Source organism: Ruditapes philippinarum, unplaced genomic scaffold (genome assembly GCF_026571515.1).
Source record: "Ruditapes philippinarum isolate M1 unplaced genomic scaffold, ASM2657151v2 ctg1115_1_1_1_1, whole genome shotgun sequence".
Classification (NCBI taxonomy): Eukaryota; Metazoa; Mollusca; class Bivalvia; order Venerida; family Veneridae; genus Ruditapes; species Ruditapes philippinarum.
In genome coordinates this window covers 3,933-31,633 of record NW_026861434.1, presented here as the reverse complement: position 1 = coordinate 31,633, position 27,701 = coordinate 3,933, and the positions used below count along the sequence as shown (strand labels likewise).

The window sequence follows — 27,701 nt, the reverse complement described above, 5'->3', positions numbered from 1 at the left end:
TTTCTAAGATTTTACTATCTAAAGCCATTACAAGTCCACTATTACTGTTAAATGGTTTATGCCAGGAGGGTATTGGAACATGTCATTTCCAGGCATGGAAATCTGTTACCATACCTACACTGATAAATGAAATTGAAAGAGTAAGAAAAAGTAACAAAAGGAATAAATATGAAAATAATGCAACTTTGTGTACCCTTTAATGGAATAAGGGTCTATAAAACAACTGATTTATAAAGAGATTATGTAGCAAAGAGTTACAATTTTTGTATTTCTCAGATCTATAATCAATCAATGAAGTTTCAAAATTATAAGGCATACAGGAATTGACCTATAACCTCCAACAAAGACCATGACCTTGAATATTCAGACATGTGTTTTGCAAGTAAGATATCATCTGAAATTGGTGAAGATATATGCCAAATATTCTGACAATCCATCAAGTAAATACAAAATTATGAGCCAGACAGGATTTTCACTTTTCACCTCCAACTATGACCTTAACATTGAAAGCGTGGACATGCATCTTGCACACAAATCATCTTTTTATGGTGATCATGTGTATCAATTTCTTTTGAATTCCCATTATGCTTGCAGAAGTTATGGACACACTGCACAATACTTTGCTGATGTGACTCTGACATTTAAGCTTGGAACCGGAGTTTTGCTTGCAACACGTCATCCACTTATAGTGATCAAGTGTACCAGTTGGTTTTAGTTGAAATTACATCATGCTTGAAGAATTTATGGTCATGACACAAACTCTCACAGCACTTCAGACTATATGACAAATACATTTAGTTCAACTCCTTGCTGTTACCTTGACCTTTGAAACCTGGGTTTTGCATTAGACATATGTCTACTAATGATGGTTTTCTGTGCCAATTTATTATGAAATCCCTTGATGTATGTTGAACTTATGGACTGCACACATGTCAAACTTTTATTACAATTAGGACTATATTGTGGTGTAACCTTGACTTCTGAGCTGGGAACCAGCATCTACTAATGGTAGTCATGTGTACCAATTTATTTTGAAATTCCATCATACATGCAGAAGTTATGGACCAGACATGAAGTATAAACTTTTGCAAACTGTTACCATAAGTATGATATGTTTGTATGGACAGACAGACAGACAAACAAGGGCCATACCATAAAAATTATAAAGTTACCTTCAGGCTTATAGACAAACATTTAAAATTCTGTACAATAGTACAGACAATTTTATAGCAGCCAAATAAAATGTTAATGAAAACAATTACTCAAAGCTCTGAACAAACAGGCTTGATTATTTTGGTATACAATTTTCAAAACAATCAATCAAGTCAACTGCTTTGTCAACATTTAAAAAGTATTTCCCTCTGAAATAGATAAATAAACCCCCGGCAATCACGGCTATTTCATCAAATTACAACAAATCTAGCCAGTAATACATCTATTATCCTTCACTTAATATTCTGAAAAAGTAATTTACATTATTGGCTGACTTATGCAATCCACCTAGTCTAAAAATCTCCAGAAATAATCTAGTCTAAAAAGCCCTAGAAACAATCTATTACAGTTAATGCAAGATTTTGAAACACCAATCCTGTTTCCTATGTAATATATCGGTCAGGAAAACTTATTAATAAGAAAGAAAAGTCTTCTTTTTCTAAACAGAGTTTCTGTGATAAAATAACATATATTTTACATTCATGATCTAATGGTGATATGAAAACCATTGTTTGTTATAAATTTGTTTGTTTTGCTTTGTTTATTTCTTTATTTACTACACTTGAATCAATTTGAAAAATGCATAAGTATGATTCTAACACACAATTTTTTTAACGATCAATTTTAATGAGTAAAGCTTCCACTAAACTATCAAATATTGACATAAAGAATCATGAGCTTTTATTATATACAGTAAAAGAATTATGAAACATGCTTAATTTTCTTTTCTTTTTTTAAATAAGTTTATATTAAACTGTTTATCTGCATGGCCTAATTATTCAAGTTTTATTACATTCATAAACTAAAACAACTGACCCCTTGGACAGACTAATTTTGATCATAAGGGCATAACTTGAAAAATCTTTGAACAGGACTACTAGATACTGCTGGACACTAGTATTAAATGTCAATTCTCTTAACATTATGGGATTTAAACCAGAGGATTAAACAGATAAAAAAATAAATAAAACTGCTACATTATAGAAATATACTTGATATGCAATTTTGACTTTTAAGGGGTGGGGCTTTTACTCTCTCATTCATGGAATACCTAACTGAATACTAGAACCAACTAGAACTATTGAAGAATGTGATTCATGCACCTACCTATGTCTTGTACAGAAACTGTCTTAGAAGTTAAAGAAGTGGAAAATGGAGTATTTTTTGGCAAATAAAATACATAAAACATCAAAAGAAATTGTCCTGGGCCAAAAGAAATACAAAATTGAACAGGTAATAGTATCCAAGACTTTGAATCGTAAAATCACTCTATGTTACAAAAATCTTTCAAGAAACAACCGCAAGGTTATGAAAACAACAAACTTTTCAGTTTTTTTTTCTATTTTTAAAAAATAAATAATCAGACATAGCTTTAAACATTTAGATTTAGAAAAACCAAAACTTTTGAATTCACCAACTTAAATCGTGAAAATGTAAAATGACTTGATTTATCATCTTCTATTTATATGGGTGGTAGTTTATTAACACACAACTGTTATGTTGTTCACTGTATACTCTACATGTATTGATTGATTTGAGTTAGAAGAATTCCAGAAATTTAAATTACCTGTTTTACTGAACAGAAGCTGTTGTCAAACAATTTTCAAGATCTGCCAACAATGTCACTGTTGAGCAACTGTTTATACATATACAATGTGTAAAATTAAAATTAACAAAATATCATTATGCCAAATGTGCTGCAATCATTCTTCTGTTTTGTTTGTTTGTTTGTTTCATTTTACGCCTTTTTCCAACAGTATTTCAGTCATATAGGCGGGTAGTTTCCTAACCATCGTTCCTGGAGAGTTACACCAGTACTAGACAACCTTCCTCCGCGCTAAACTACCAAAGCATCTCCCGGGGATCGAACCCACGCCAGAGAGGTAACTGGATTAGAAGTCATCGACTCTAACCCCTCAACCACGGAGGCGGTAATCATTCTTCTAGTAAACAGATAAGTTATCCATTACATACAACAGACTCATTAATCTATTTGAAGACATACAAGGAGAAATTAATATTTTACACTAAGACATTTGAACATCAAACCTTCACAAATCAAGTATTGTCAGTGCACTAAATAACAAACAAAAGTACGTTTTTCATGGAATCATTTTCAAAAAAGATCCTATAATTTAAAATATAACAGTTCTGGAAAAGATTTGTTGTCCAGATTTTTTTTTGTACAAATAGAAGACCTAATGCAGACTTTCCAGTCTAAAACAGTAAAGGGACATAACTCAGCATGAACATTTGAATTATAGTGACATTTAAGATTCACCATGCTGTCATCCACATATTACCATACACATCAATTCTTAATGAAAACTGACAAATCTGTTCAATATTTGATTCTGGACAGAAATTGTTCATGAAACAAGAGGGCCATGATGGCCCTTAATCTCTCACATGTGAATATTATATACTAGTAGCTTACATGGACACGTTTTTATCATTAACTTATCCCTATCAAGTTTCATAAAATTCAGCCAAGCACTTAATGAAGGGATGTCACAAGCAAGCAGCCATCTTTTCAGCAGATTGTACAGGTAAGTAATAGAAAGAGCACCGAAACACGAGGCTATCTGATTTGTACGAGGGGGCTTAGCCCCTGAGTATAAATCAGATTGCCGAGTGTTTTGGTGATCTTTCTCTTTTGTATCATAGTCAAATTCCCTGTTGTCACAATTTTAAAGCCCGGGAAAAAGTAACCAATGATCCGAGCATCTGAATATGATATTTCTGCCGCTTTCCCTTTCTCGGCCGTCACAATATGTAAACCCCAGCAAAAATGAGCCAATCAACGGGCATGATCTGAAGTGCGGGTAACTGATACCTGCACTCAAGTTACCGCACTGTGCATGTATATGTATACGATTTAACTCTGACACTTTTTCAACAGAAAGGTCCCCAAACTATGATACAATGATTTTTATCATATTTTGTACAGTACATTTGTATCACCAAAGGTAAGTACCTATAAAATTTAATCAAAATTTCCCAGCAGTTGAGGAGATGTCTTTTTTTAGATATGCCAATAAGCTTGAACAGCAAAAAAGAGTTGAGCTTTTTTTTTTCATAAAGTACCATCAAATGATCATTCCTGTAAATGTTTTATTAAAATTTGCAGTATGGTTGAGTAAGATATGTTGGTTAAAGCTTGTTTAACTCTGGCACCATTCATGTTCAGCAGACCAAAAACGTTTAAGCAAGCATTGTAAAAATACACCTTATGATCACTTCTATAGTTTCATAAAAATCTAACAAGCAGTAACTGTTAAGGGGGAGATGTCATTTAAAGACTTTACTATTTATTGCTTCGGCTGCCATATGTTAAGCAGACTGGAACAATTTAAGTGATACTTATAACATGTCACCTAATGATCAATTCAACATATACCCATCAGTTTAGGAGGAAACATCCTTACAACTTATTTCTTATTTTCTCAAGGGGGCCATTTTATTCAACAGACCAGAACCATTTTAACAATTTTTGTTAAGGATCATCTTATGACCTTTCCTCAAGAGTTTGTTTAAATAAAAAACATGATGGAAGGAAGGTATTGTTTAAATCTCAATTTTATTCAATTTTAAATTCTAGCAACCATCTTCTTCAGAAGATCAGAACAATTTTATCATTGTTGTACCATCACTAAAATGGCAGCTGTTTTCTATTTTAATCTCTGGGGACCATCGATTCAGCTGATAGAAACACTTTGAGCAATTTTAGTACAGGACCACTCAATGACCATTTCTGTAAACTTTTATCAAGCTCTTGTAAGCTGTTGAAGAGATGTCCTTCAGAGCATATTTCTATTTTTTGCTCTAGCTGACCAATTTGTACAACAGATCAGACACGATTTAAACAATATTTGTGGAGAACCTCACTATGATAACAACTGGTTGAGGAGGAGATGCTCTTGTGACCATCTTGTTCAGCAGACCATTTGAGCAATTTCTATATAAGATTATCCAAGGACCATTCTTTTACTATTGAACAAGGGCTTTAGGAGGAGATGTTATTTAAGTGAAATGTTATCTTTATTTCTTTGGTAGGTTTTTACGCTGGTTTTAACATATTTTTCTGATAATATCCTAGTGTCTGTCCCTCTATCTGGCTTTCCTGAGTAACTAACCAGTAATTACCCATTTCACTTTCAATACCCCATGACTTCTGAATCAGCCATAGGGGACAAACGGCCATTACGTTCAATATCCCAGATCAATTATCACAGAGAAATCTTTCCTTTACTGAAGATCCAACCAGCAACCCTTGATTACAAATCAAATATTGTCCCTATTGAGCTAAGCAGGCAATCTTAAAATGTTAACAATCACAAATGCTGGACACAAGGTGATCACTATAGTTTGCCTTAACAATGTTCAGTGAGCTAAAAATATAGCTATTTAAATTTTTTAAAGGGCTTTAATTCAAAAGCACACAAATGTACTTAGATGAAATTTAATAAGAATCATTTTCTTATTGAATTACAAATTTTTGCCAAGATCTATTAAAATCTAGCAATTTCCCATATTAAATTTACAAAGAACAATAACTAAAGAATGTACTTTTGCTAAGATTTTTCACCTTTGACCCTTATATATAACCTTGACTTTTGAGTTACAATGCTGGTTTTCCCCTAGATGTGGATAATTGAGAGGGAAAGATTACTCTCCATATATTAAACAATATGAAGCTTACAGCAGCACGCCTCCAGATTCATGCTAATTTTCATGAAAATTTTGAAAATGTATTTGAAAGTAAAATATTGTGAAGTGAACAAAAAAAGTAATTTACACATTGCAAATAGCACTTGCAATCCATGTAAATTAAAAAAGAGATGTCAACATATACATAAATACCTCTTACTGCGTTAGTAACGCAGTAGAATTATAGTGATTGATCCTGCAAAATCAGTCATTAATCGCACATAACATGAAAATGATTAATTAAACATTTAATCTTTTTACTTTTCTTAAGATCTAAGTATATTTTTATAAAGATTGAATTTCTGGCTCATCTGGAGACGTGCAGCTTTAAATCTACAATAATAGTTTCCTAACAATTTTTTACACCAATGCTGTAAGATAACCAGTGTTACTTTACAATTTGACTTGATTAGTAACTTGTCAGAGTAAACTTAGATGATTGAAATGGTTGAAAATAAGTGCAGCTTTCAAATGGATGTCATACCCCACAGAGCAATGACCTGGGGTGCCCTTTAACCTTTGACCCCATGACCTCTAAGCGGGTCTGGTGGAAACAGCTTATCAAGGTCTTACCTGTGATATTGGGAGGCTGTATTTGGAAGGAGTTCTATTATGGTCAAGGTTAAAGTTTGTGACAGACAAATCAAAGGTATACAAAGTACACTCAGAATAAAGCGCTTACCTGGCACACATAAGATGTTGAACATCTTTATAAGAGCATATTTTGCAGCTTCTTGTTTTGCTACTTTCTTACTACGTCCAGTCCCATCAAACTTTTGTCCTTCCAGCTCAACACTGTATGTCCATACCTTGTTAGGGCCCTCTCCAGTGTCAGATACAAGCTCAAACGTCAAACCTGACATGAAGAGAGTATTCAAGTAAAATCACACCTTCTCTTGCTTGCTCTGTCACTCACAAACAATATTTAAAGCTCATATACTAATTATTAAATGTATCTATAACAGATGTTGATATAAAATAACAAGCGACTATTCTCAGTACTTGAAAGTAGAACAAGGGCCTGGATAATGTAGAAGTTCAAAAGGGCCATAATTCTGTCAAATAACTAGAACTATCACTAAATGTGATTAATACCCCCACAAGACTGCTTCGGAAATGAGGATGTTACTAGTAACAGAATACCTTGTAAAAGAATTGAAATATAGAGTTATGATTGTGGGCAATTAAAGATAGTTGTGGTTCTTGTATGTTGCATTTCATTTCAATGTGAGTGGCCATTGATGAAGTTTTATTGAATTACTCTGTAATAAGTCCAGAAAAACATAGAAAAGGAACAAAGGACAATAACTCTATAAATTCTGAAGATGGAGTTATAGTTCTTGTGCACTGCACTTCCTCTTATTGTGCTTGACCATTGTATGAAGTTGTTTTGAATTCCAACCAGTATGTTTTAAGTTATGCTCCGTACAAGGAAAAGTATCAAAGAGCAGTAACTATGTATTTTATCAAAATGGAGTTATGGCTCTTGTGCACTGCACTTCCTTTTAATGTCCTTGACAACTGTATTAAGTTGTATTGAATTCCAAACAGTAGTTTTCAAGTTATGCTCTGGACAAGGAAAAGTAACAAAGGACAATAACTCTGTAATTAGTCAAGATAGAGTTATGGTTCTTGTGCAATGCACTTCCTCTCAATGTGCTTGACCATTATTTGTATGAAGCTATATTGAATTCCAACCATTAGTCTTCAAGTTATTGTCCGGACAAAAAAAGCAATGGAAAAGTAACAAAGGGCAATAACTCTGTAATTAGTCAAGATGGAGTTATGGTTCTTGTGCACTGCACTTCCCCTTATTGTGCTTGACCATTATATGAAGTTGTTTTGAATTCCAACAAGTAGTTTTCAAGTCATGCTCTGGACAAAGAAAAGTAACAAAGGGCAGTAACTCTGTAATAAGTCAAGATGGATTTATGGTTCTTATGCACTCCACTTCCCCTTATTGTGTTTGACAATTGTATGAAGTTGTTTTGAATTCCAACCAGTAGTTTTCAAGTTATGCCCCGGACAAGGAAAAGTAACAAAGGGCAATAACTCTATAATTAGTCAAGATAGAGTTATGGTTTTTGTGCACTGCACTTCCTCTCAATGTGCTTGACCATTGTATGTAGTAATATTGAATTCCAACCAAGGAAAATGCAACGGACGTCTGGACCGACCGACCTACCACCGGGTGACTCCTATATACCCCCCAAAACTTCGTTTTTGGGGGTATAAATATAAGGCTTAAAGAGTTATAGGCCTTGTATGGTGACCTTTCATTCTCTTAAAATAAAGTTTCAAACCATTCTCTTCAGTAGTTTTGGAGATACCATCTTGCACACAAAAAAACTTCACCAAAGTGTGATGATGATGCCAATGCCTGGGTGAGTACAATAGCTCTTCCTGTTCTTTGAATAGTTGAGTTAAATGCTAAGAAAGAATTAAACACAGATGGTGCATTTCCCCTTTTTTCTTTTTTTCTTTTTTTTCATTAAAAAATGGATGTACTAAAGAAACTGACAGTTATCATTGTAAGCAATCATGTACAGTGAAAATTCAGTTATTTGCAACATATACATGTGCCAGTTACAAGCTAGTGTGTGTTTTAATAAATAGAAGTTTCTTCAGAATTACTATTAATTAATAGCATGGAACTGTCCATTTTAAAGCTATATTGATTAAAGTTACTAGCCTGATTTATTGATAATTGTACTAGAAAGTACTGATGGCCACAATAGTTTACTAGGTAGGTCACTGGGATCACCACGGTTCTTTATGGTCAAAACGAAGGAAGTCAAGTGCTTTTGACATGTTTATTTTCATAAGATATTATGTAATTTTTCTATGTTATTTTGTCTTTCTTTCAATTAAATATGATCTAATTTTTCTTTTCTTTTTTTAATATGTATGAATTTTTAATAACATGTGTACAACTGAATTTACAAATACATTTGAAATACAATGCATTTGAAATTTTATCTGCTGTGTCTATATTTACTCCAGTTTTTTCTGTGTTCATTGTGTCCCTGTGAAACATTTAATGTGTGGGGTATTCATGTCCTTTACTTTAAATTCAATAAAAATGTATTGTTTTCTTCTTTTTTTCTCTCTAATTTTAATACAGAAATAATATCTGTCTCAGTGGTATTTGTTAGCTGTCTGAAGTTTTGATGTGTAGGTATTGACAATGGAGGGTGGGGCATTTACATGTTTTAATTTCCAAGATTATAAAATTTTTACCTTTTCTCTTTTCATTAAGAAGCATTGTTGGGTTCTTGTAGGATATTTCTGGTAGATTTGGGTTACCATCTTCTCCAGTTTCAACACCTCTTTCGTTTCCAGCATCGCCCATGTGGACATCCCCATCTACTTCTATCTTTGCTTGCTCTATAATAGCTGTGGCTTTCTCAAATGCTGCTTCTTCATTCAAAACAGCCCTCCTCAATGCTTCTTCTAATTATTTAGAATAACATTTAATGTAAACTTTGACATAAGGAAATGATATACCTGTTAAAATGTATGAATTTATCGTATTTACACATTAAGAGATGTCAGAAGAATATTAATCCCCCTTGATGTGCAGTCTCTGAGATACAGGACAAGTTATAGTAGAATAATGTGAATGAAAAACTAGATGCAAAGGGGAACATGTTTGTTTGTTTGATTTGGGTTTTACGTCACACCGACACAGTATAGGTCATTTGGCGATGTTCAAGCTTTACTGGTGGAGGAAGACCTCAGGTGCCCCTCCTTGTATATTTTCAGGCACTAATGGGCACCTGAGTAGAACCACCGACTTTCCGTAAGCTAGCTGGATAGCTTCCTCACATGAAAGAATCCAAAGTCCCTGTCGGGATTCGAACCCACAGCGGTTAGGGGTAAGTGGTTTGAAGGGGAACATGACGAGCCCAATAGTGGTGAAAAGATTTAATAAAAGGGGAAAACCACTGGCATGCAATACAGTGACTCATTTAGGTTTAAATTTGACATAAATGTATAAATCTATGGCTAAGTACACCCCTAATTGAGGTTGACATTTGTGCCAAGTTATTTAAAAATCCATATACATGTATCTATGGTGAAGTTACAGCCTTTTTTAAGCAATGCACTTGTTTTCACATTTGACATCTAAGCACATAGTGAGTGTGGAAGAAAACAGAAAATGTAACTGAGACAAAAGTAACTATGTTTCACATAATATCCAACTGTCAGAACAGACAAACATTTTATGCTGTGCTGTGCAAATCTCAATGACCAACAGTCCATCAACCTCAACCCCAAGATATGGTATAATACAATTTCAAGACACTTACATATTAAATATCTAAAATTATAATCCACATATTAAGATTATAAAAGAATTTAAACAAGATGTGCCTGTATGACAGGAAGCGCCACTATTCTTTATGTCACATAATTAAACCAAGAGTCTTGATAATAAACAAAACTACCTGCAGAAAGATGTTCAAAACTCGGTTCTTCTTCTTTCTTTACTTCGGTAATCATTTCTTCCTTCATTGCCAAACTCTCTGCTGTGTCCATTGTGGGCATTTCTTTTACCTCTGCCTTAGTCTTTACTGGACTTTTTGCTATAAAAACGAAGCAAAAGAGAAAATATTTAGCTTAAATAAAAGACAATTAAAAGAAACAAAAAATTCAAAGTTGTCCAGGGTAGGTATGGTTTCTATTCATGCATACAGATATGATATAACCCCTTGCTGATATGTAATATAAACTGTTTTATATAAGAAAAGTTAAGACAAAAGTCTCCATCACTTTCACAGAACAATTTTACCATAAACCAATTTATAATACAGTCAGCAAAGCTTTACATCTTAATACCTGTATTCATGATTAAAAGTATAATATTCATTACTGACACAAATTTGATTAAAATAAAAATTGTTGGCTTTTTTTGTGTGTTTTTTTTTTAGTTTCTATCTTCAAATATAAATGTTAATCAAATAAATAATCTATTTTATGAAACTTAACAACTTGTGAAAGTTGTTGAAATATAAATTTGGATTAAAGAGAAATAAAATGAATTTTCAACATTGTTTTGATAGATCTATATCTAAAAAAAATTTCTCGAAAGCATCAACTGACAGTCATTTTGTTGACTGACTCATGATTTTCATTAATACCATACATAGCATAGCTGTCACAAATGTGGTGTGCATACTGAACCTTTAGGAAATGTATTTCACTATTTCTCATCTTAAACTTGTCTGTACAAAGAATTTCAACAGCAAATCTTGTTTATAACAAGTGGTCAACTGATATATGTACAAAGATTTCATTGTGTCATTTGTTACAATAAACAGGGATATCAGTGACACCAATATATATACTCTGATGCCACCAACATTGCTAGATTAAAAGAAAAAGTCAAAATTTCCAGCCTTAATGACCTTAACCTGCTACATTAGTGCAATGTTTATGCCTTGCTTTGAATTTAGAACAGTCCTCTTCAAAACTTTAGGGATTTCAAAATCAAAATACAAATATTACTCACAAGCAAATAAGAAAATGCATGCCTTTCATGGCAGATACACGAGTACCTTTACTATAGTAAGTTTCCATGATAAATGTAATGTATCAATGAAGACTGTAACTATTAAAATGAGAAACAGTATACAAGATGAGAGGACAAAAGGACAAATCAACACTAACACTCTGCTACTGAATAAAGAAAAGTGTAGACTGACTATGAGTGGCCACAATAGTTCACTTTGAGCATACCAGTTTTGTGCTTTGGTGAGAAAAAATGTGATTACTTTAAAAATTTAATTTGAAGGATTTCAAGATTTCTTCCAGTTTGTGTAAAAAACAATTTTTTTTCAAGTATATCAACAAAAACTTTTTTCCTCTTTCAGACTATATACAGACAAGAAAACATGAAATGCATTCCAAAGGGAACAGTAAATTCCCACAAAGCAACACTTCTCCACTATGCATAATACCAAGGACTATCTCATCGAGTCTTATTTATACAGACATATAAATTATGCATGTATAAGCAAGACAAGGTAATACACTGTAAATGACACTATTTGGTAGATATCCAGTATCCACATAACACACTGCACACTGTATATCTGGCCATGTATCTATTACAGCACTGAGACACTATTCACACATTTGACAAAGAGTTGATGCCCTTGACATGTTTCTCACTCACCACACCACAACAAAAACAAGATGGGTGCATAGACTGCACAAGTCTGTTCCTGGCCAGCATTACAGCCATGTTGTCAGCTGATACTTCTCCACCTCTCAGCTAAAACAATAGCTGAGATTTCCATGCTGTCTTGCAAGATGTGTAAGTTGAAAAGAATCTGTGCATGGCAACAAAATTAAGCATCAGTTATTATGCTTTCATGACCTTATTTCAATGCTTGAATGAAAGTCTATTAAGTTTGCCATTAGCCATTCAAATATTGCCTTCAAAAATGCTGTAGGGGCAACCATTTTCACTTAATGGTTCACTTCCACTCATGTCATTCTGATGCTTTATAATACAAGACGGCAACAATAGCCCTTGGTCACTCACCTAAGACCCATTGCTAGAAAAGGTCATTATTCTTCAAAGAAATGTGTCATTTGCAGAAATGCAGACTACTTTTAACCCCAGGGCCAAGATTGTTATTACTTATGTATGAGTCCACTAGACAATACTATGTGCCAAATATCTAAACTAAAAAGGCCATGTAGTTCACATAAAAAAATCTAAATGTGTTTTCCTTTATAAGTCTATGTAAAATAATTGATCCCTGGGGCAGGAAATTTTTTTACCCTTTGTGTATTTTTAATATAATTTTTGTAGAGGGCATTAAGGTGATCCTACATGCTAAACATATAAATAAGCCTTTGGCATTGTAGATTAAGAGATTAAAAAAAAATTCAGTCAATATCTAACTCTTGTGACCTACTTATGCAACAACTGGAACTATGGATTGTTCCTATGAAGTTTGTTCAAAATCTACCATGTGGTAAAGAAGATGTTGTTTAAATAAATTGTGTACAACATCAGATTTCGCTAGACGGACATCATTCTATCACAAATGAAAGATCACCTGTAAGCACTGAGTGCTCCAGTGAGCTGTAAAACATAAGGTCTGTTATATTATTAAACTTAATAATACTGCTGATCTAATAACTTATGCTTCATACAAGAAGTTTAAGTAAACATGTACTAGTAATATAAAATCATAGATCCACATGTATACCAAATATTCAATTCAAACAACTTTTCAAAATTTAAACTATTTGCTAACCTACAATTCCATTTCAGGACAGTTTGTAAGTTACTACAGGCACATGTCTGATAGATAATTAGGCCAAAATAAAAAATATGTCTGGTTCAGGGAACCCGACCTACCCTATTTTTTTACCCCCCTACCCTAAACTTTTTTTTTGATTTTCGCTACAAAATTTTTTTGGTACGAAAAGTTTAACTAAATGTTTGGGCAATCTCAAACAAGAGGGCCATGATGGCCCTGAGGTCGCTCACCTGTATATAGGCCCCCCCACCCCCGGGGCCAATTTTTACCCAAGGGCTTTTATTTGTTTATTTGAACAGACTTGGTAGACACCCATAAGAAGATGTTTCATGCTAAACATCTAAGTTCTAGCTCATTGGCTTTTTTAAAAGAAGATTTTTAAAGTTTTTACTATACACATATAGTTAAAAACAATGTCACCCCTGGGGCAGGGCCAGTTTTGACCCCAGGGCGTTTATTTTAACAAACTTTGTAGATATTTACTTAAAGATGTTTCATGCTTAATATCTAAACTCTAGCTATTTGGGTTTTTCCAAAAAAGATTTTTATGTTTTTGCTATACACATATAAGGAAAATCAATGACCCCCCCCCCCACCCCCCGGGCGGGGCCAGTTTTGATCCTAGGGCTTTTATTTGAACATACTTGGTAAACACCCATTAGAACATGTTTCATGCTAAATATCTCAGCTCTAGCTCTTTGAGTTCTTTAAAAGAAGATTTTTTAAGTTTTTACTATATGCATATAGGGAAAATCAATGACCCCCTGGGGCGGGGCCAATTTTGACCCCAGAGCTTTTATCTGAACAAACTTGGTAGACACTCATCAGAAGATGTTTCATGCTAAATATCTTAGCTCTAGCTCTTTGGGTTCTTTAAAAGAAGATTTTTTAAGTTTTTACTATATGCATATAGGGAAAATCTATGACCCCCTGGGGCAGGGTCAATTTTGACCCCAGGGCTTTTATTTGAACAAACTTGGTAGACATTCACTAGAAGATGTTTCATGCCAAATAACTAAGCTCTAGCTCTTATAGTTCTTTAAAAGAAGATTTTTTAAGTTTTTACCATATGCATATAGGGAAAATCAATGACCCCCGGGGCGAGGCCAATTTTGACCCCAAGGCTTTAATTTGAACAAACTTGGTAGACACTCACTAGAAGATGTTTCATGCTTAATATCTTAGCTCTAGCTCTTTGGGTTTTTTAAAAGAAAATTTTTTAAGTTTTTATTAAATGCATATAGGGAAAATCTATGACCCCCTGGGGCGGGGTCAATTTTGACCCCAGGGCTTTTATTTGAACAAACTTGGTAGACATTCACTAGAAGATGTTTCATGCTAAATATCTAAGCTCTAGCTCTTATGGTTCTTTAAAAGAAGATTTTTTAAGTTTTTACTATATGCATATAGGGAAAATCAATGACCCCCGGGGCAGGGCCAATTTTGACCCCAGGGCTTTAATTTGAACAAACTTGGTAGACACTAACTAGAAGATGTTTCATGCTTAATATCTTAGCTCTAGCTCTTTGGGTTCTTTAAAAGAAGATTTTGTAAGTTTTTACTATATGCATATAGGGAAAATCAATGACCCCCTGGGGCGGGGCCAATTTTGACCCCAGGGCTTTTATTTGAACAAACTTGGTAGACATTCATTAGAACATGTTTCAAGCTAAATATCTTAGCTCTAGCTCTTTGGGTTCTTTAAAAGAAGATTTTGTAAGTTTTTACTATATGCATATAGGGAAAATCAATGACCCCCTGGGGCGGGGCCAATTTTAACCCCAGGGCTTTTATTTGAACAAACTTGGTAGACTCTTACTAGAAGATGTTTCATGCCAAATATCTAAGCTCTAGCTCTTAGGGTTTTTTAAAAGAAGATATTTAAAGTTTTTTCTTTCGGTTGCCATGGCAACCAGAGTTCTGCATGGAATTAAATTCTTTGAACAATTTTTAAAGGTGACCACCAAAGGAACATTCCTGTGAAGTTTGGATGAAATTGGCCTAGTGGTTTATGAGGAGATGTCATTTAAAGTAAAAGTTTACGGACGACGGACGGACGACGGACGCCGGACGAAAAGCGATCACAAAAGCTCACCCTGTCACTTTGTGACAGGTGAGCTAAAAACTTATCATATAAATGTTATACGATGTCAAGTGTGAGATGTCAACGGCCATCCAAGGGGCAACATTTTGGAGAAGGTGAAGTAACATGTTTTAGGGCATTTGTTTGATAAAAGTGATTCAGACGAGAGCTGCTTCAAGCGAAAAGATGCTAACTGTTTGCTAGTGTCATTCTAAACTTGTTGACAGTGATAATTTTTATATAATTCTTTACCAATACCATTCATATTGAGACTAGAGTGAAACACACTATGCTGGAAGTTACAAAATGGTGTTTGCATTGATTGATTACAATCTCTGTTTAAGTATGTTATGCAAGCAACACATTTAAAAATGGAAAATAAGACGTTTCAAAAAAAGAAAAGAAATGAAAATCCCTACCCTCCTAATTTTTGGGCAAAGGTTTCCTGAACCAGACATATTTTTTTATTTGGCCTTATAATAAGGTTGTTCTATACAGTTTATCAATTTTATACTTCTCACTAAAACCAAAAGAAAACAAAAATCTTTTTTAAATACTGATATTTTAAAGGAAATGATTTAATCAAGTACGACCAAATAGCTCAATCAATTTTCATCCAAGAGTCAGACAGTTCCAGACTGCATATTTTTGATTTAGTGAGAAACACTCATAGCCAGATTTAATGTTATATTGACCAGAAAAGATTGTCAGTTTTATTAACTTTGGTTATCAACAAGAACCGGTTGAACCGGATGATGCTCCCCGAATAGGTTTTTGACACAGAAAAGAATACCAATTGTAGTGTCAGAGTTATGTACCGGACAAAGTTCAAAGTGTAAAAATGAACAAAGGGCAATTACTTCAAAATTAGGCAAGACAGAGTTATAGTTCTTGTGAACTGCACTTTTACTCAATGAGATCTTTCTACTTACAAAGTTTCATGTTGATACCTCTTGTTGTTTCCGGACAAGAATAGCGGAAGGACAGACGTATATGCCATTTAAATAGACTAAGGGGCCATTTCTTTTGTTATTTTCTTTTGTTTAAAAGAGGGCCATGGCCCCTTATTCTATTGTTATGGAATGAACTTTATTGTTCTCTTTTGTTCTGTTTACAGTTACAGGCCCCCTTACTTTTCTTTAATAGCCTGGACGGAAAGACGTGCCACTTAAATGGACTAAGGGACCATTTCTTTTGTTATTTTCTTTTGTTTAAAAGAGGGCCATGGCCCCTTATTCTATTGATATGGACTGAACTTTATTGTTCTCTTTTGTTCTGTTTACAGTTACAGGCCCCCTTACTTTTCTTTAATAGTCTGGACGGACAGAAGTGCCACTTAAATGGACTAAGGGACCATTTCTTTTGTTATTTTCTTCCGTTTAAAAGAGGGCCATGGCCCCTTATGCTATTGTTACGGAATGAACTTTATTGTTCTCTTTTGTTCTGTTTACAGTTACATGGCCCCCTACTTCTCTTAAATAGCACGGACAGACGGACAAAGCAGCTACTATATACTCACGCTTTGGGGAGCATAGAAATTAAATTGTTTTAGCTTAGATTTAGTACAGACACAGGAAAGGGTATAGACCTTCTGAAGGTAACATAGGTTTTACATACATAAATGTATGGTATACATATTGCATACCGCAAGACACATTGATAAAATTGCATAAAATGAACAAAATAGGTAGTAACAGTTTTGTCTGTCATTTCAAAGCAGACTAGATTCAAGCAGATTGGAAAATTATAAGATGTTGATGTAATTTGTAATATTCTTTTATTTCTAATGGGTGCTGATGGTGACAGGACAAAACCTCCTCAATTGATTTTTTTGAAAAACAACCAAAAGCCCTACTTCCGTAGGTGGACAAAAGCACTTCTGTTCAAATTAATACCTTTTTCGAAAACCTAGCTAAACACCCTTTTCCAGTACATTACAGATTTAGCTCCAGATGGGGATTTACACCTAATAAAGTACACAGCATTATTATGCCATATTTCTATTTTTATCATTATTTTATTATCTATTTCAAATTTTAAAAAAATTGAATTGTTTATAATGAAAATCTATAAATTCAAAACAGTTGTAGCGGCACCTGCCATAATAAATTGAAATTTTTTCTGCTTTTACATGTATTTTTTGCATGTAATTATTTGTAATGTTATTGTTTTTTGGTGTTTTTTTTCTTCTTCATTTCTAATCCAAAAAGGCCAAAATAATATTTATAGTTTATCTCTATAACATCCCATTTAGGTGAATTCCCCAGAGCCATGTATATATTTTAGATCTAAAATAACTAATTATTTCGAATAAACCCAGACTTTGGTGAGCTGTTTTCTGATTGGTTTCATTTTAAAATTATTATATAGAATCCACAAGTATGACTTATATCAGAGACATAGATAATATCAACATCTCTGCTTATATACTTTTTGTAGAGAACCACTAGCTACATTTCTTCTTAGGAACTGCAGTGCCCAGATTGTAAATTCCACTTGTCCGCTCGCAGTTTTGTGTAGAATTTAAAAGAACTCAATGCAGGACAAGAAGAAAAATGTTTCATGAACAATGGATTTAGAAGCTACTTGTCCTGCATGATGACACGGATTTATATTACAAGGATCGGACACTTTCGTTTAGCTTAAAGTCCCGTCGCGCGCATGCGCGGAATCGGATAAAGGTGGACAGAATGAGATGGCGGAACGCTCGGAGTGTGAAATATGACATATTTTCACAAGAGTATGTGGTGTTATTGCAGCTCTGTGAAAAATTATACACATATGAATGTATAGATACAGTATTATTTTGTGCAGCTAAAGTATTAATATATGAAAATATGCCGATAGAACGCTGCGACGCTTAGTTAAAAAGTACCTAATTTAAAAAATATTCGCCTATTGTTTAGGCATACTCTCTACACTTTGACGCCCTTTTACGTCAAGCATAGATTATTACCGCGATTCAGATTAAGATTATTATTTTTTACATGGTTTAATGGTGGCATTGCAAAAAAATGTTTCTTGATTGCTAAAATACTTTTAAAGAAATTCATGTTTGAGATGTGTCTTTATTTCTGTGAATTATTTCCAAATGATTTGTACATGTTTTATTTGATCTACCTGTATGTTAGTATAAATATAGTAAATATTCTACTAATTAGTGTATTAAATATATTTTCAGATCATTCTAGACATTCGTTCATATATAGATGAATTCATTAGATTGGCAAGGAAGAAACTTTTATTGGCATATAGAACAGCTGTTTTATATATATATTTTTTTTGAAACAGATTTTTTTCATAGTTATCCTTCACAATTCACGTCAAATGATTTATTTGTCATATGTTTATTTTCATTATTTTTCAAAGAAAGGACTATACAAATTAAGTTGTTTATTTTCAATTTCATTTATAAATGTTAATAAAGAAAATAGATTTACATTGTATTTATATATATCCTCTTCAGAATCATTTTCTTACCACACATGCCATGGACTGTAGTTAAAGACCGCGCACATACAACATATACATTCAAATTCTATTTGTTTTTGAAGATTGAGTGTTGAAATTATCACATGTAACCTGATAATGAAAGTTTGAAAATAAAGTTTTTCAATTATCACTTGTTACCTGGTAATTAACCCCCTTCAAAAGTAATTAAACTTCAAAGAAATTTAAGCGATGTGTAAAAAATTACAACAGTTACTTTTATTTCGCATAATACTGACTCAAACTGTAAAGATTTTTATTGTTTTTTAGCGTTACATTAAAAAATATCAGAAATATCTTTCTACAGGCATTCAAATAAAAAGAATAATTAAAATATACGAGTGAAATAATTAAAATATACGAGTGACATTAAAAAGGCCGGAATCGAGACAGCCACACGAGAGTACTTTACTGTTACGATGATTGTCTACTTCACTGCACCGACATTTGGAAAACAGATTTACAAAAAAAATAATAATGATATAAATGATGAAGAAAATTTAAATATCCTATGAAAATGGCAATACATGTATTGACAATATCAGCAATATCTTGTATTTAAAAAAATGAATAAATTTACTTTACGTGTTGAGCGAATTGTAAAGCCCGCAATACATTACCCGTAAAACAATTGTGCGTCAATTAATTTGACTACATAACCAAATAAATCTTAAATATTGCATCTTTGATCAACTGTGAATAACTTCCATCGGCTTCTTTTTTATTTTGAAATTGAATTTATTATGTTACCGTAATAATAAATTTCAAATATCTGCTTTTTATATAAAAAATGTAAATTTACCGCGGATTTCGTCAAGTTAATTTCTTAATCGTCGTTGCAGACAGATAGTCTGTATCTTTAAAAAATAAATTAGATATTTGAATTAAACAAGCATTTTTCTTGAAAATAAACTTTAAATTTCAAAAATCGGATAATAAATGGAAAAGCTATATGGTATTTTGTCAAGTAGGTATCCGTTGCGAACGGGCATTTTCGCTTAGCGCCGATAAATTATCAATCGATGTACCTTTATCAGGTGCACGACAAGATATTTAAGCATTTATATAGGGTTAACTGGGAGTGTCCTAGTCCTATAAATATGACGTCGCTTTGAGATATTTTTGCTTCTGGGCAAAGCAACGTCATATCGAAATTGCTCAAAAACCCATAGCATGTTCCGCCAGAAAATCGGGCGGAACGAAAAACAATGAAGACAGCGTGTATTTACATATTTTTTGACCTATTTATGAACAAAACTAAAAAATAAATACCTTTTGACAAAATAATTAAACTGTCACATCCGAAAAATCATGATTAAATCCTCTCATGTATTTCAATTCCTTTTACAGCCGATAAACAAATGGCGGCCGTAAAGTGCGCGAAATCTGATTGGCTAATTCAAATGCAAGCGTTTAACTGAGTCAGAACAATCTAACGGAATATTTTTTTAACGAAATAATTGCCCATGCACCGTCAGTGTGTTTGAATATATTTTTCCGTTCAAAAATTTGGAATCAATCTGTAAAGCACCTTGTTTAACCAGTATGGCTGATAGACAAAAACAGATTGATGTTTATATTTTATTTTAAATTGATAAGTACATCGTTTGACAGTTTTTGTGTATGATTGAGCATGAAATTGAAAGAAAATATGATAATCTTTTGAATAAAGCTTGCAAGGCAGGACAATAGACATTTTTGTAATTTTTTATGATGCTATGCGTTTTTGAGCAATAACTATTAGACGTCAGGCTTGACCGACAAAAACTATAACAAGCCTGTAACGTCTAATATATTGGACTAGGAGTGTCCGATCCCTGTAATTTAAATCCGTGATGATGAGTGGCTCAGAAATTCATATTTTTTCGATGCCTGCCCTGGGCTCTGCAGTGTCTAAGAATATTCAAAAACATGTCAGAGCAGTTGTTAATGTTTTGCCCAGAAATGAAAACACGCTTTTGGGAATGAAAACAAACTGACAGACGAAGTGTCTGCTACTACGTGTCGCGAAATCATGTGGCAGAATATGGACCAACTCAATTTGTTTATGTTAGAAGTTAACAACAGTTAAGATATTGACCTTCTTTCTCTTGTGTAGGGGATATTACATTATCCTTCGTTGTTTGTCTTCTATTATTTCTCCTTGGTGGCATGTTTTCGTTTTAATAATGATTTAGATGGCTGAAAAATTATTAGCACTCCTCGATTCCCTTCGGCAGATCTCGTCTTTCCGAGGTAGATCGGAGGCGATAATCGGCACTTTCCGTCATTGCAAACTTCATGGTCGGCAACAATCGCATCTTCTCGGCTCTTTCCGTCAAACTACGGATAAACGCTCCTTTTCGCATAATATCTATATATGCGGAAAGGACTTACTATTTTGTATAGGGTCCATATGGCCGGTAAAATTGACATATTTTAGTCAAACACCTTAACATTAAAGTTTTTGTGGAAATTGTTTTAAATCTTTAGATTTTTTTCGTAAAACAGAACAATATTTTACAAATTTCTACACAAAAGTCACATTTAGTTCGTTAAAATGTACGCTTATGTCTGAAACAATCATAACTGTTTGTAGAAAAATATAATTTTTTTATTAAGAAAGCAAAGATAGTTTTAATATTCAAAATTGAGCAATATAACATTTAGTAATTTTAACTAAAAAATGAAAAAACTAGAGTATGACACAATTTACCGCGTTTTAAATGATGACATATGTGTTTTCAAAATGTTTGACCTATGGTCTTCATCTGGACCATTAAATCTGATTTTGAATGAATATGTTGTTGTATCCTCGTGTCATACAGCAGGAAATACCTACATGTTACAGCTTATAAATATTTTTATACCATAAGTTCATCGAGTTTCAAAGCGTTAAGTACCGTGAACTAGGAGGAGCACAGTATTGGTCGGGGACCATATCAACCGGACACTTTTTGAACATTTTTTCCATACAGATTTCATAATTTCAAACATAGAGACCTGAAAATTTGACAAAGTACAGCTATGTTCTTCTCCTAACTAACAAACAAGTTTCTGATTATATTGACACTTATATCTGAGGCTCGTCAAGGAGGGTATCAAAATTACCTGAATTGTCTACACTGACAGTACCATGTGTCCGGACAGATATGTACATGATGCTATTTAATTCATTTAAATCCTTGGGTGTTCTGTTTTTTTATTCTTATTATGATTAACAATATTTAAGTAGCAAATGCCCACGTTTTGGATATTCTATTGTTTACTCTGCATATGATTACAGCTGGTATATGAGGTCAGGTATTGCACTCTTAACGCCCAAATTTTTAACATCAACATTCTTGAGATAAAAATATTACCGTAGAAATAAATCTAATTACTTAATTAAAGAAGAAACAAACATTTATTGTTGTTAAAAAAGTAATTAACTGAGGGGGCTTTTTCGGACGATTTATAGACAGTTTCATTTTTTGCAGACACTCACACCTCCAGAGACTATTATTCCAGATGTAATATATACGAGTATAGCTCCATCACTTCTCAGACACTTCACCCCTTTTTTATGAAATCTGTCTGAGACCCTTAATTCAGTCTCCTTAGTGTGTGTGTGTGTGTGTTTTTTTTGTGTGTTTAAGACAAATGAAATCGAATAATGTGAATTATTTTCAACGTATTTGGATTAAATTTATAAAAAGCAACTTTGATTAATCATCTTGACATATCGACTAAACATTTTTTACATTTTAACTATGCTTGAATTATGAAACAAAAAAATCTCGCACCAACAACTGTCTGTATCATTTATATAAATCATAAAATTATATTTGCACAATTAACCAAAAAGTTTTAGAGCCACACAACCAGTCCGCTGAAAATTACAGGGCCTGGAAATTGGGGTACAGTTTGGTCAGTTTTGCAAAGAATGCACAATCAGGACTATATGTTGTTAGTATGTTTAACTTAAGTTTGTTTTATTTTAAGGCAAATGAATTCCAGTGCATCTATTATATTTTTTATTGTATTGTGAATATTGTGGCATTGAATGAAAGTACATGTATCAAATATGTTTATACGCTGATTAACAAATTGTTTTATAAGTGGAAATAATATAATTCTCTTAATCCATTATTGTTCATTCTCCAGCTTTACATGAAATTCAATACTATATTTTTAATCCTATATTATTTGTTAAATAGAAACATGACATCTTTACAATTTGTGTATTTATATTGTAGTTATGATGTACTATGTACAAATCCAAAATAAAATTCTGTTCAGTTCTGTTCTGTACCTTGACTTATTGACTGACAGACTGACTGGGTTATTATACGTACAAACTTATAAAATCATTGCGCATCATGTTCTCAGGTTGACAGTATCCCTTCCCGTCCCTTATTATTCTTTTGGCAGTTTATTATATTTCATGCTTCAAAATTTATTCAATCATTCTTTTTAAATGTTTCTATGATTTGAACAAAACGTTATATTTGAAGACTATTTCATTTTAAAATTCCACATGCGAATTTCAAGAACTTGTTTCGGGAAAACGGAATCACCTTTATTTAGAAATTAGAACATAGGATATCTTATTACATTAATGTGTTTTGCCATGATAATTAATGAGTTGCACTTCAGTAACTACAGAAATAAGAGGCCTTTTCAAGAAGAAAAACCGATGGATGGATAATTTTATAAATAGAATAAAAATAAAGTATTTATCAAATGCCATGAATTCCGAATGAGCTTACATAGAGTAGGAACAACAACAAGCTGTCAAAACTGCTCTATCTCACTCAATCAGTTCAATAAGTGATATTAGTCGCTACTTCCATCTAAACTCTGGTAATCCAAGCATTTTAGCCGGAAACTGAAAAAAAATAAGAATTGACAATGCCATATTTATTTATCTGTCTATTAATATCAGGAATTAAATCTTAAGTTTGTCGAACACCATTTAGACATCTTAATTGTTAGAGAGTAAAGAACATTTTTGCAATAAACTTTTCAGTCAGGTAGAAGTTTTTTAAATGTTTCAGACAAAATAGAGTCCAAAGTCCAAAACAGCAAGATTGGACATGTCGCAGGCTCGTTTGTTGAAGTCTGACCACGTACATGGTAAAATTTTGAATTTAAAAACATCCGCATGCATATGTGTTCATGCAGTGGTGATCATGAAACCTTCGATCAATGTTGCACAGTAGTGCCGTGCCATTCCATGAAAAGCAGCATATGTTCCCAAAAAAAGAATGAGTGTTTCCTAAACGAGAAAACAATGGGCGGAACTGGATAGAATGGAATTTCAAAGGGGATCAGAGGTTAATATTAAGCCTGCCGAAAGACGACTTCTTTAATTCCGATTTCAAGTAAATACGTTTGAGAAAGCGATTTCCGGGAGTTTGCAGCCGAACAACGCTGTTGTAATTATATTTCACTTATATATATTTCACTTATATATTGTTAGCATGGTAAAATTTTGAATTTTGGAATAGTTGTCGAAGACCCGAATTTAAGATACCGAAACAGATCTGACGCAAATTAACGTTTGCTGGACACGCAATTAATTGCAAGTTTAAACGATTGTCACATATGATTCGGGGACCAGTTTTGAATATAACATTGAAACCATGTCGTCTGATACCGTAGGAGAACTTGTATCATTATATACACGTTGATGCCATATTACTTTAGTGTATTAATATTTATTTCAGAACAAATTTTTAAAAAAAAACGTCATCAAGCAGCTTAAACCTTTCTTAAGCCTTCCTGGTAACCTTCGTGCTGTGTATTCAATATTGAAATAATTATATCTTTGCACCTCTCTATTGTTGTTGCTTTACATTCTTCAGCACCTTTATGGAACAATTACAATTAAACCTAAATTTTTTATATTGGTTTGAATGTAACCAAATCTCATCATTTCTTAGAATAATTTTGACTAACACAAATAGTGTTGATAATAGTTATATATAATAGGATATATAAATATCACAAATGTTGGTCGAATATACCATTTTCTGCGGGTTATATAATTGTTCAAAGTATTCTTTTCAGTGTTCTCTTATAGATAACTGGTCTAGAAAACCAATCCTGTTAAATTTCATTTCTGCACAAGGTCTTTAACTGGACGTTTTCCTTTTGAGTTTATGAGTTGCCAAAATTTGTTCCGATCCATATTCTAGCATCAGCTTTTGTTAAGAACTTTTTGTTAAGACAAAGATCCATTATATTCCTTGATTAGAAAAGATCATCTTGCATATGTGAAAATTAATTCATTCTACATAAGAAAATACCACATTTATGCTAAATCCAAATTTATATCATATTTTATAAAATAAGAAAAATATCAACGACACATAGCCATGAGATTCAAATTGTAATAAAATGCCATATATTCACTGATTAAAAGAAGTCCCCTTTGTACACTCTCGTTTGCGAAAATGAGATAATCACGTGATTGAAAAAAATTACTGTTGTCCTTTTCGCATAGAAAGTATTGTCCCTATTTTACCTAACCTATTGGTAATAGTCGAGGTATTCCGAATGGGTTCATGTAAACAAACATGGCTGCGCCCGGCGAGAGGAAATATTTCCTTTGTATATTCTTTAGTGTTTTAGGTATTTTTATAGGATTGTCAGTGTTTGCAGTTTTTGGATTACATTATAAAAATTGGAATGCTTCACTTTGGGGTCTTTGCTCAGGTAATTAATTTTTTTAAAAACATTGAAATTGCATAATTGATAGCCAGGTCAGAAATTAGTACAACCCCACCCTGAACCCGTACTAACTACATGTAATTTGACATGTCAGAGACATTGCTCTTAGTCTTAGGGCTGTATTGTGTTGGTTTCAAACAATTTTAGAATCTGCCCACAGCAAAAATCCTTACCATAACCCTAACCCAAAAACATTAACCCTTACCTACAGTCAGAAGTAATCTGAGTGATTTTGTAGAGAAACATAAATTTGAAGAAATGATATTGTTAGTATTACCTTTAAACTGAAAACAGTTTCCGGAGAATAACTTAAGTTCCATTTGGCCCACAATATTCAAACGTCATAGGATGATTGTCCGTATTGGGTAGAAGACCACTGTTGATTTTGGGGTCACAAGATCAAAGGTCACTAGCTATTACCTTAAAACTGAAAACAGTTTCCAGAGCATAACTTAAGTTCCATTTTGCCCACAATATTCAAACTTCATAGGATGATTGTCCATATTGGGTAGAAAACCCCTATTGATTTTTGGGTCACTAGGTCAAAGGTCAAGGTAACTTTTACCATAAATCTGAAAACAGTTTCCCAAGCATATCTTAAGTTCCATTTGGCCCACAATATTCAAACTTCATAGGATGATTGTCCATATTGGGTAGAAAACCCCTATTGATTTTTGGGTCACTAGGTCAAAGGTCAAGGTCACTTACCATAAATCTGAAAACAGTTTCCGGAGCATAACTTAAGTTCCATTTGGCCCACAATATTCAAATTTCATAGGATGATTGTCCATATTGGGTATAAAACGCCTATTGATTTTTGGGTCACTAGGTCAAAGGTCAAGGTCACTTTTACCTTAAAACTGAAAACAGTTTCCGGGGCATATCTTAAGTTCCATTTGGCCTACAATATTCAAACTTCATAGGATGATTGTCATAAGGTCAAAGGTCAGGATCACAATGATCTTGTGGTTTCTGGAGCATAACTTAAGTTCCATTTGGCCCACAGTGTTCAAACTTCATAGGAAGATTGTCAATATTGAGTAGAAGACCCCTATTAATTTTTGGGTCACAAGGTCAAGGTCATTATTATTTTAAAATTGAAAACGGTTTTTGCTAAATAACTTAAGTATTAATCAACCTATAGCTGTATAAATGTATACGATGAACAGCCATGTCCAAAACATGACCCCTATTTATTTTAGGCTCAAAAGATCAGGGTCACAATGACCTTAAGACTGAATATTGTGCATGTCGGAGCATAACACAAGTTCCATTTGGCTTACAATGTTCAAACTTCACAGGATGATTGATTGCCTATATTGAATAAAAGATCCATATCTATATTGGGGTCACAAGTCAATATCAAATGACCTTAATATTGTTAAAAGTTTAACAACTATCAAACTTCGTAGGATGATCACTTATATTGAGTACATTAATTATATCCCCTTAAAAATTTGATTATATTATATTATATCCCTGGCGTCATTCTGTGCATCCGTCAGGGAAAATTATTTAATTCCCATGTCTTACAAATGCTTCATCCTTTCTAAAAAAAAATCACTTTCAGGCATATAATATTCCGCCTAGCTGTGCTCTTGTTGTAATTGTGATATATTTTTTTTTAGCAATACCAGCACTAATAACGTGTATAGTTCATGTGAGAAACAGAAGACGTAAATATGAATTGTGTCCAGAGAGACTGAAGATGTATATGCTTACAGGATGTTTTGTTCAGTTAACGGGTGTTTGTGGTTTTGTTACTTATATGACCTTGGCAATAACATTGAAACAAGGTAAATATAGCTTTATCTCTATAACAGGAGTACATGAGATACAGTTGAGTTCACACTAAAGGTTACACAAAGTGCACTAGGAGTGCACTAGATGTGCACTACTAGTGCACTACAAAGTGCACTAGTAGTGCACTTCATAAGTGCACTTTGTAGTGCACCAGACCTATTATATGTATTAAGCAGTTACCTTTTATTTCACTGAATAGCAATTTGACTTTTACAAAAAGATAGAAAATATAGATATCTGTTTAATAGTTTTTCAATAAAAATTTGAAATTGTGATTATTGGATTTTGTAAAATATGGCGTAAAATATTAGAACAATAAATTTCAAAGTCATTAATTTTACTGATTTTGTACTTTAAAATTTAATTGTTAGAATAAGTAATTTAAATATAAATAATTATAACTTTAATGTTGATAAGTGCATAAA

At 33.1% G+C, this 27,701-nt stretch overlaps 2 protein-coding genes across 3 annotated transcripts in view; one reads left to right on the top strand and one right to left on the bottom strand.

Moving 5' to 3' along the window:
* LOC132715598 (double-stranded RNA-specific editase 1-like) overlaps positions 1-21,017 on the bottom strand; it is a 64,495-nt gene extending 43,478 nt beyond the window's left edge. The window contains exons 1-5 of one of the 2 annotated variants that reach the window (XM_060698615.1): positions 20,858-21,017; positions 12,104-12,260; positions 10,374-10,511; positions 9,163-9,375; positions 6,605-6,778 (exon numbers count right to left, since the gene is read on the bottom strand). In XM_060698615.1, the coding sequence (XP_060554598.1) occupies positions 6,605-6,778; positions 9,163-9,375; positions 10,374-10,473 (487 nt within the window). In that variant the 5' untranslated portion in view covers positions 10,474-10,511; positions 12,104-12,260; positions 20,858-21,017. The remainder of the gene's footprint in view (positions 1-6,604; positions 6,779-9,162; positions 9,376-10,373; positions 10,512-12,103; positions 12,261-20,857) is intronic. The other variant, XM_060698614.1, reaches the window with a different exon arrangement.
* Positions 21,018-25,275: 4,258 nt separating this feature from the next.
* LOC132715599 (heme transporter hrg1-B-like) lies at positions 25,276-27,269 on the top strand (the record flags this gene model as incomplete). The annotated part of the gene is given in 2 exon segments (XM_060698616.1): positions 25,276-25,458; positions 27,102-27,269. Coding segments are annotated over 2 exon segments (307 nt in total), but the record flags the coding sequence as incomplete, so codon positions are not given.
* Positions 27,270-27,701: the final 432 nt, after the last annotated feature.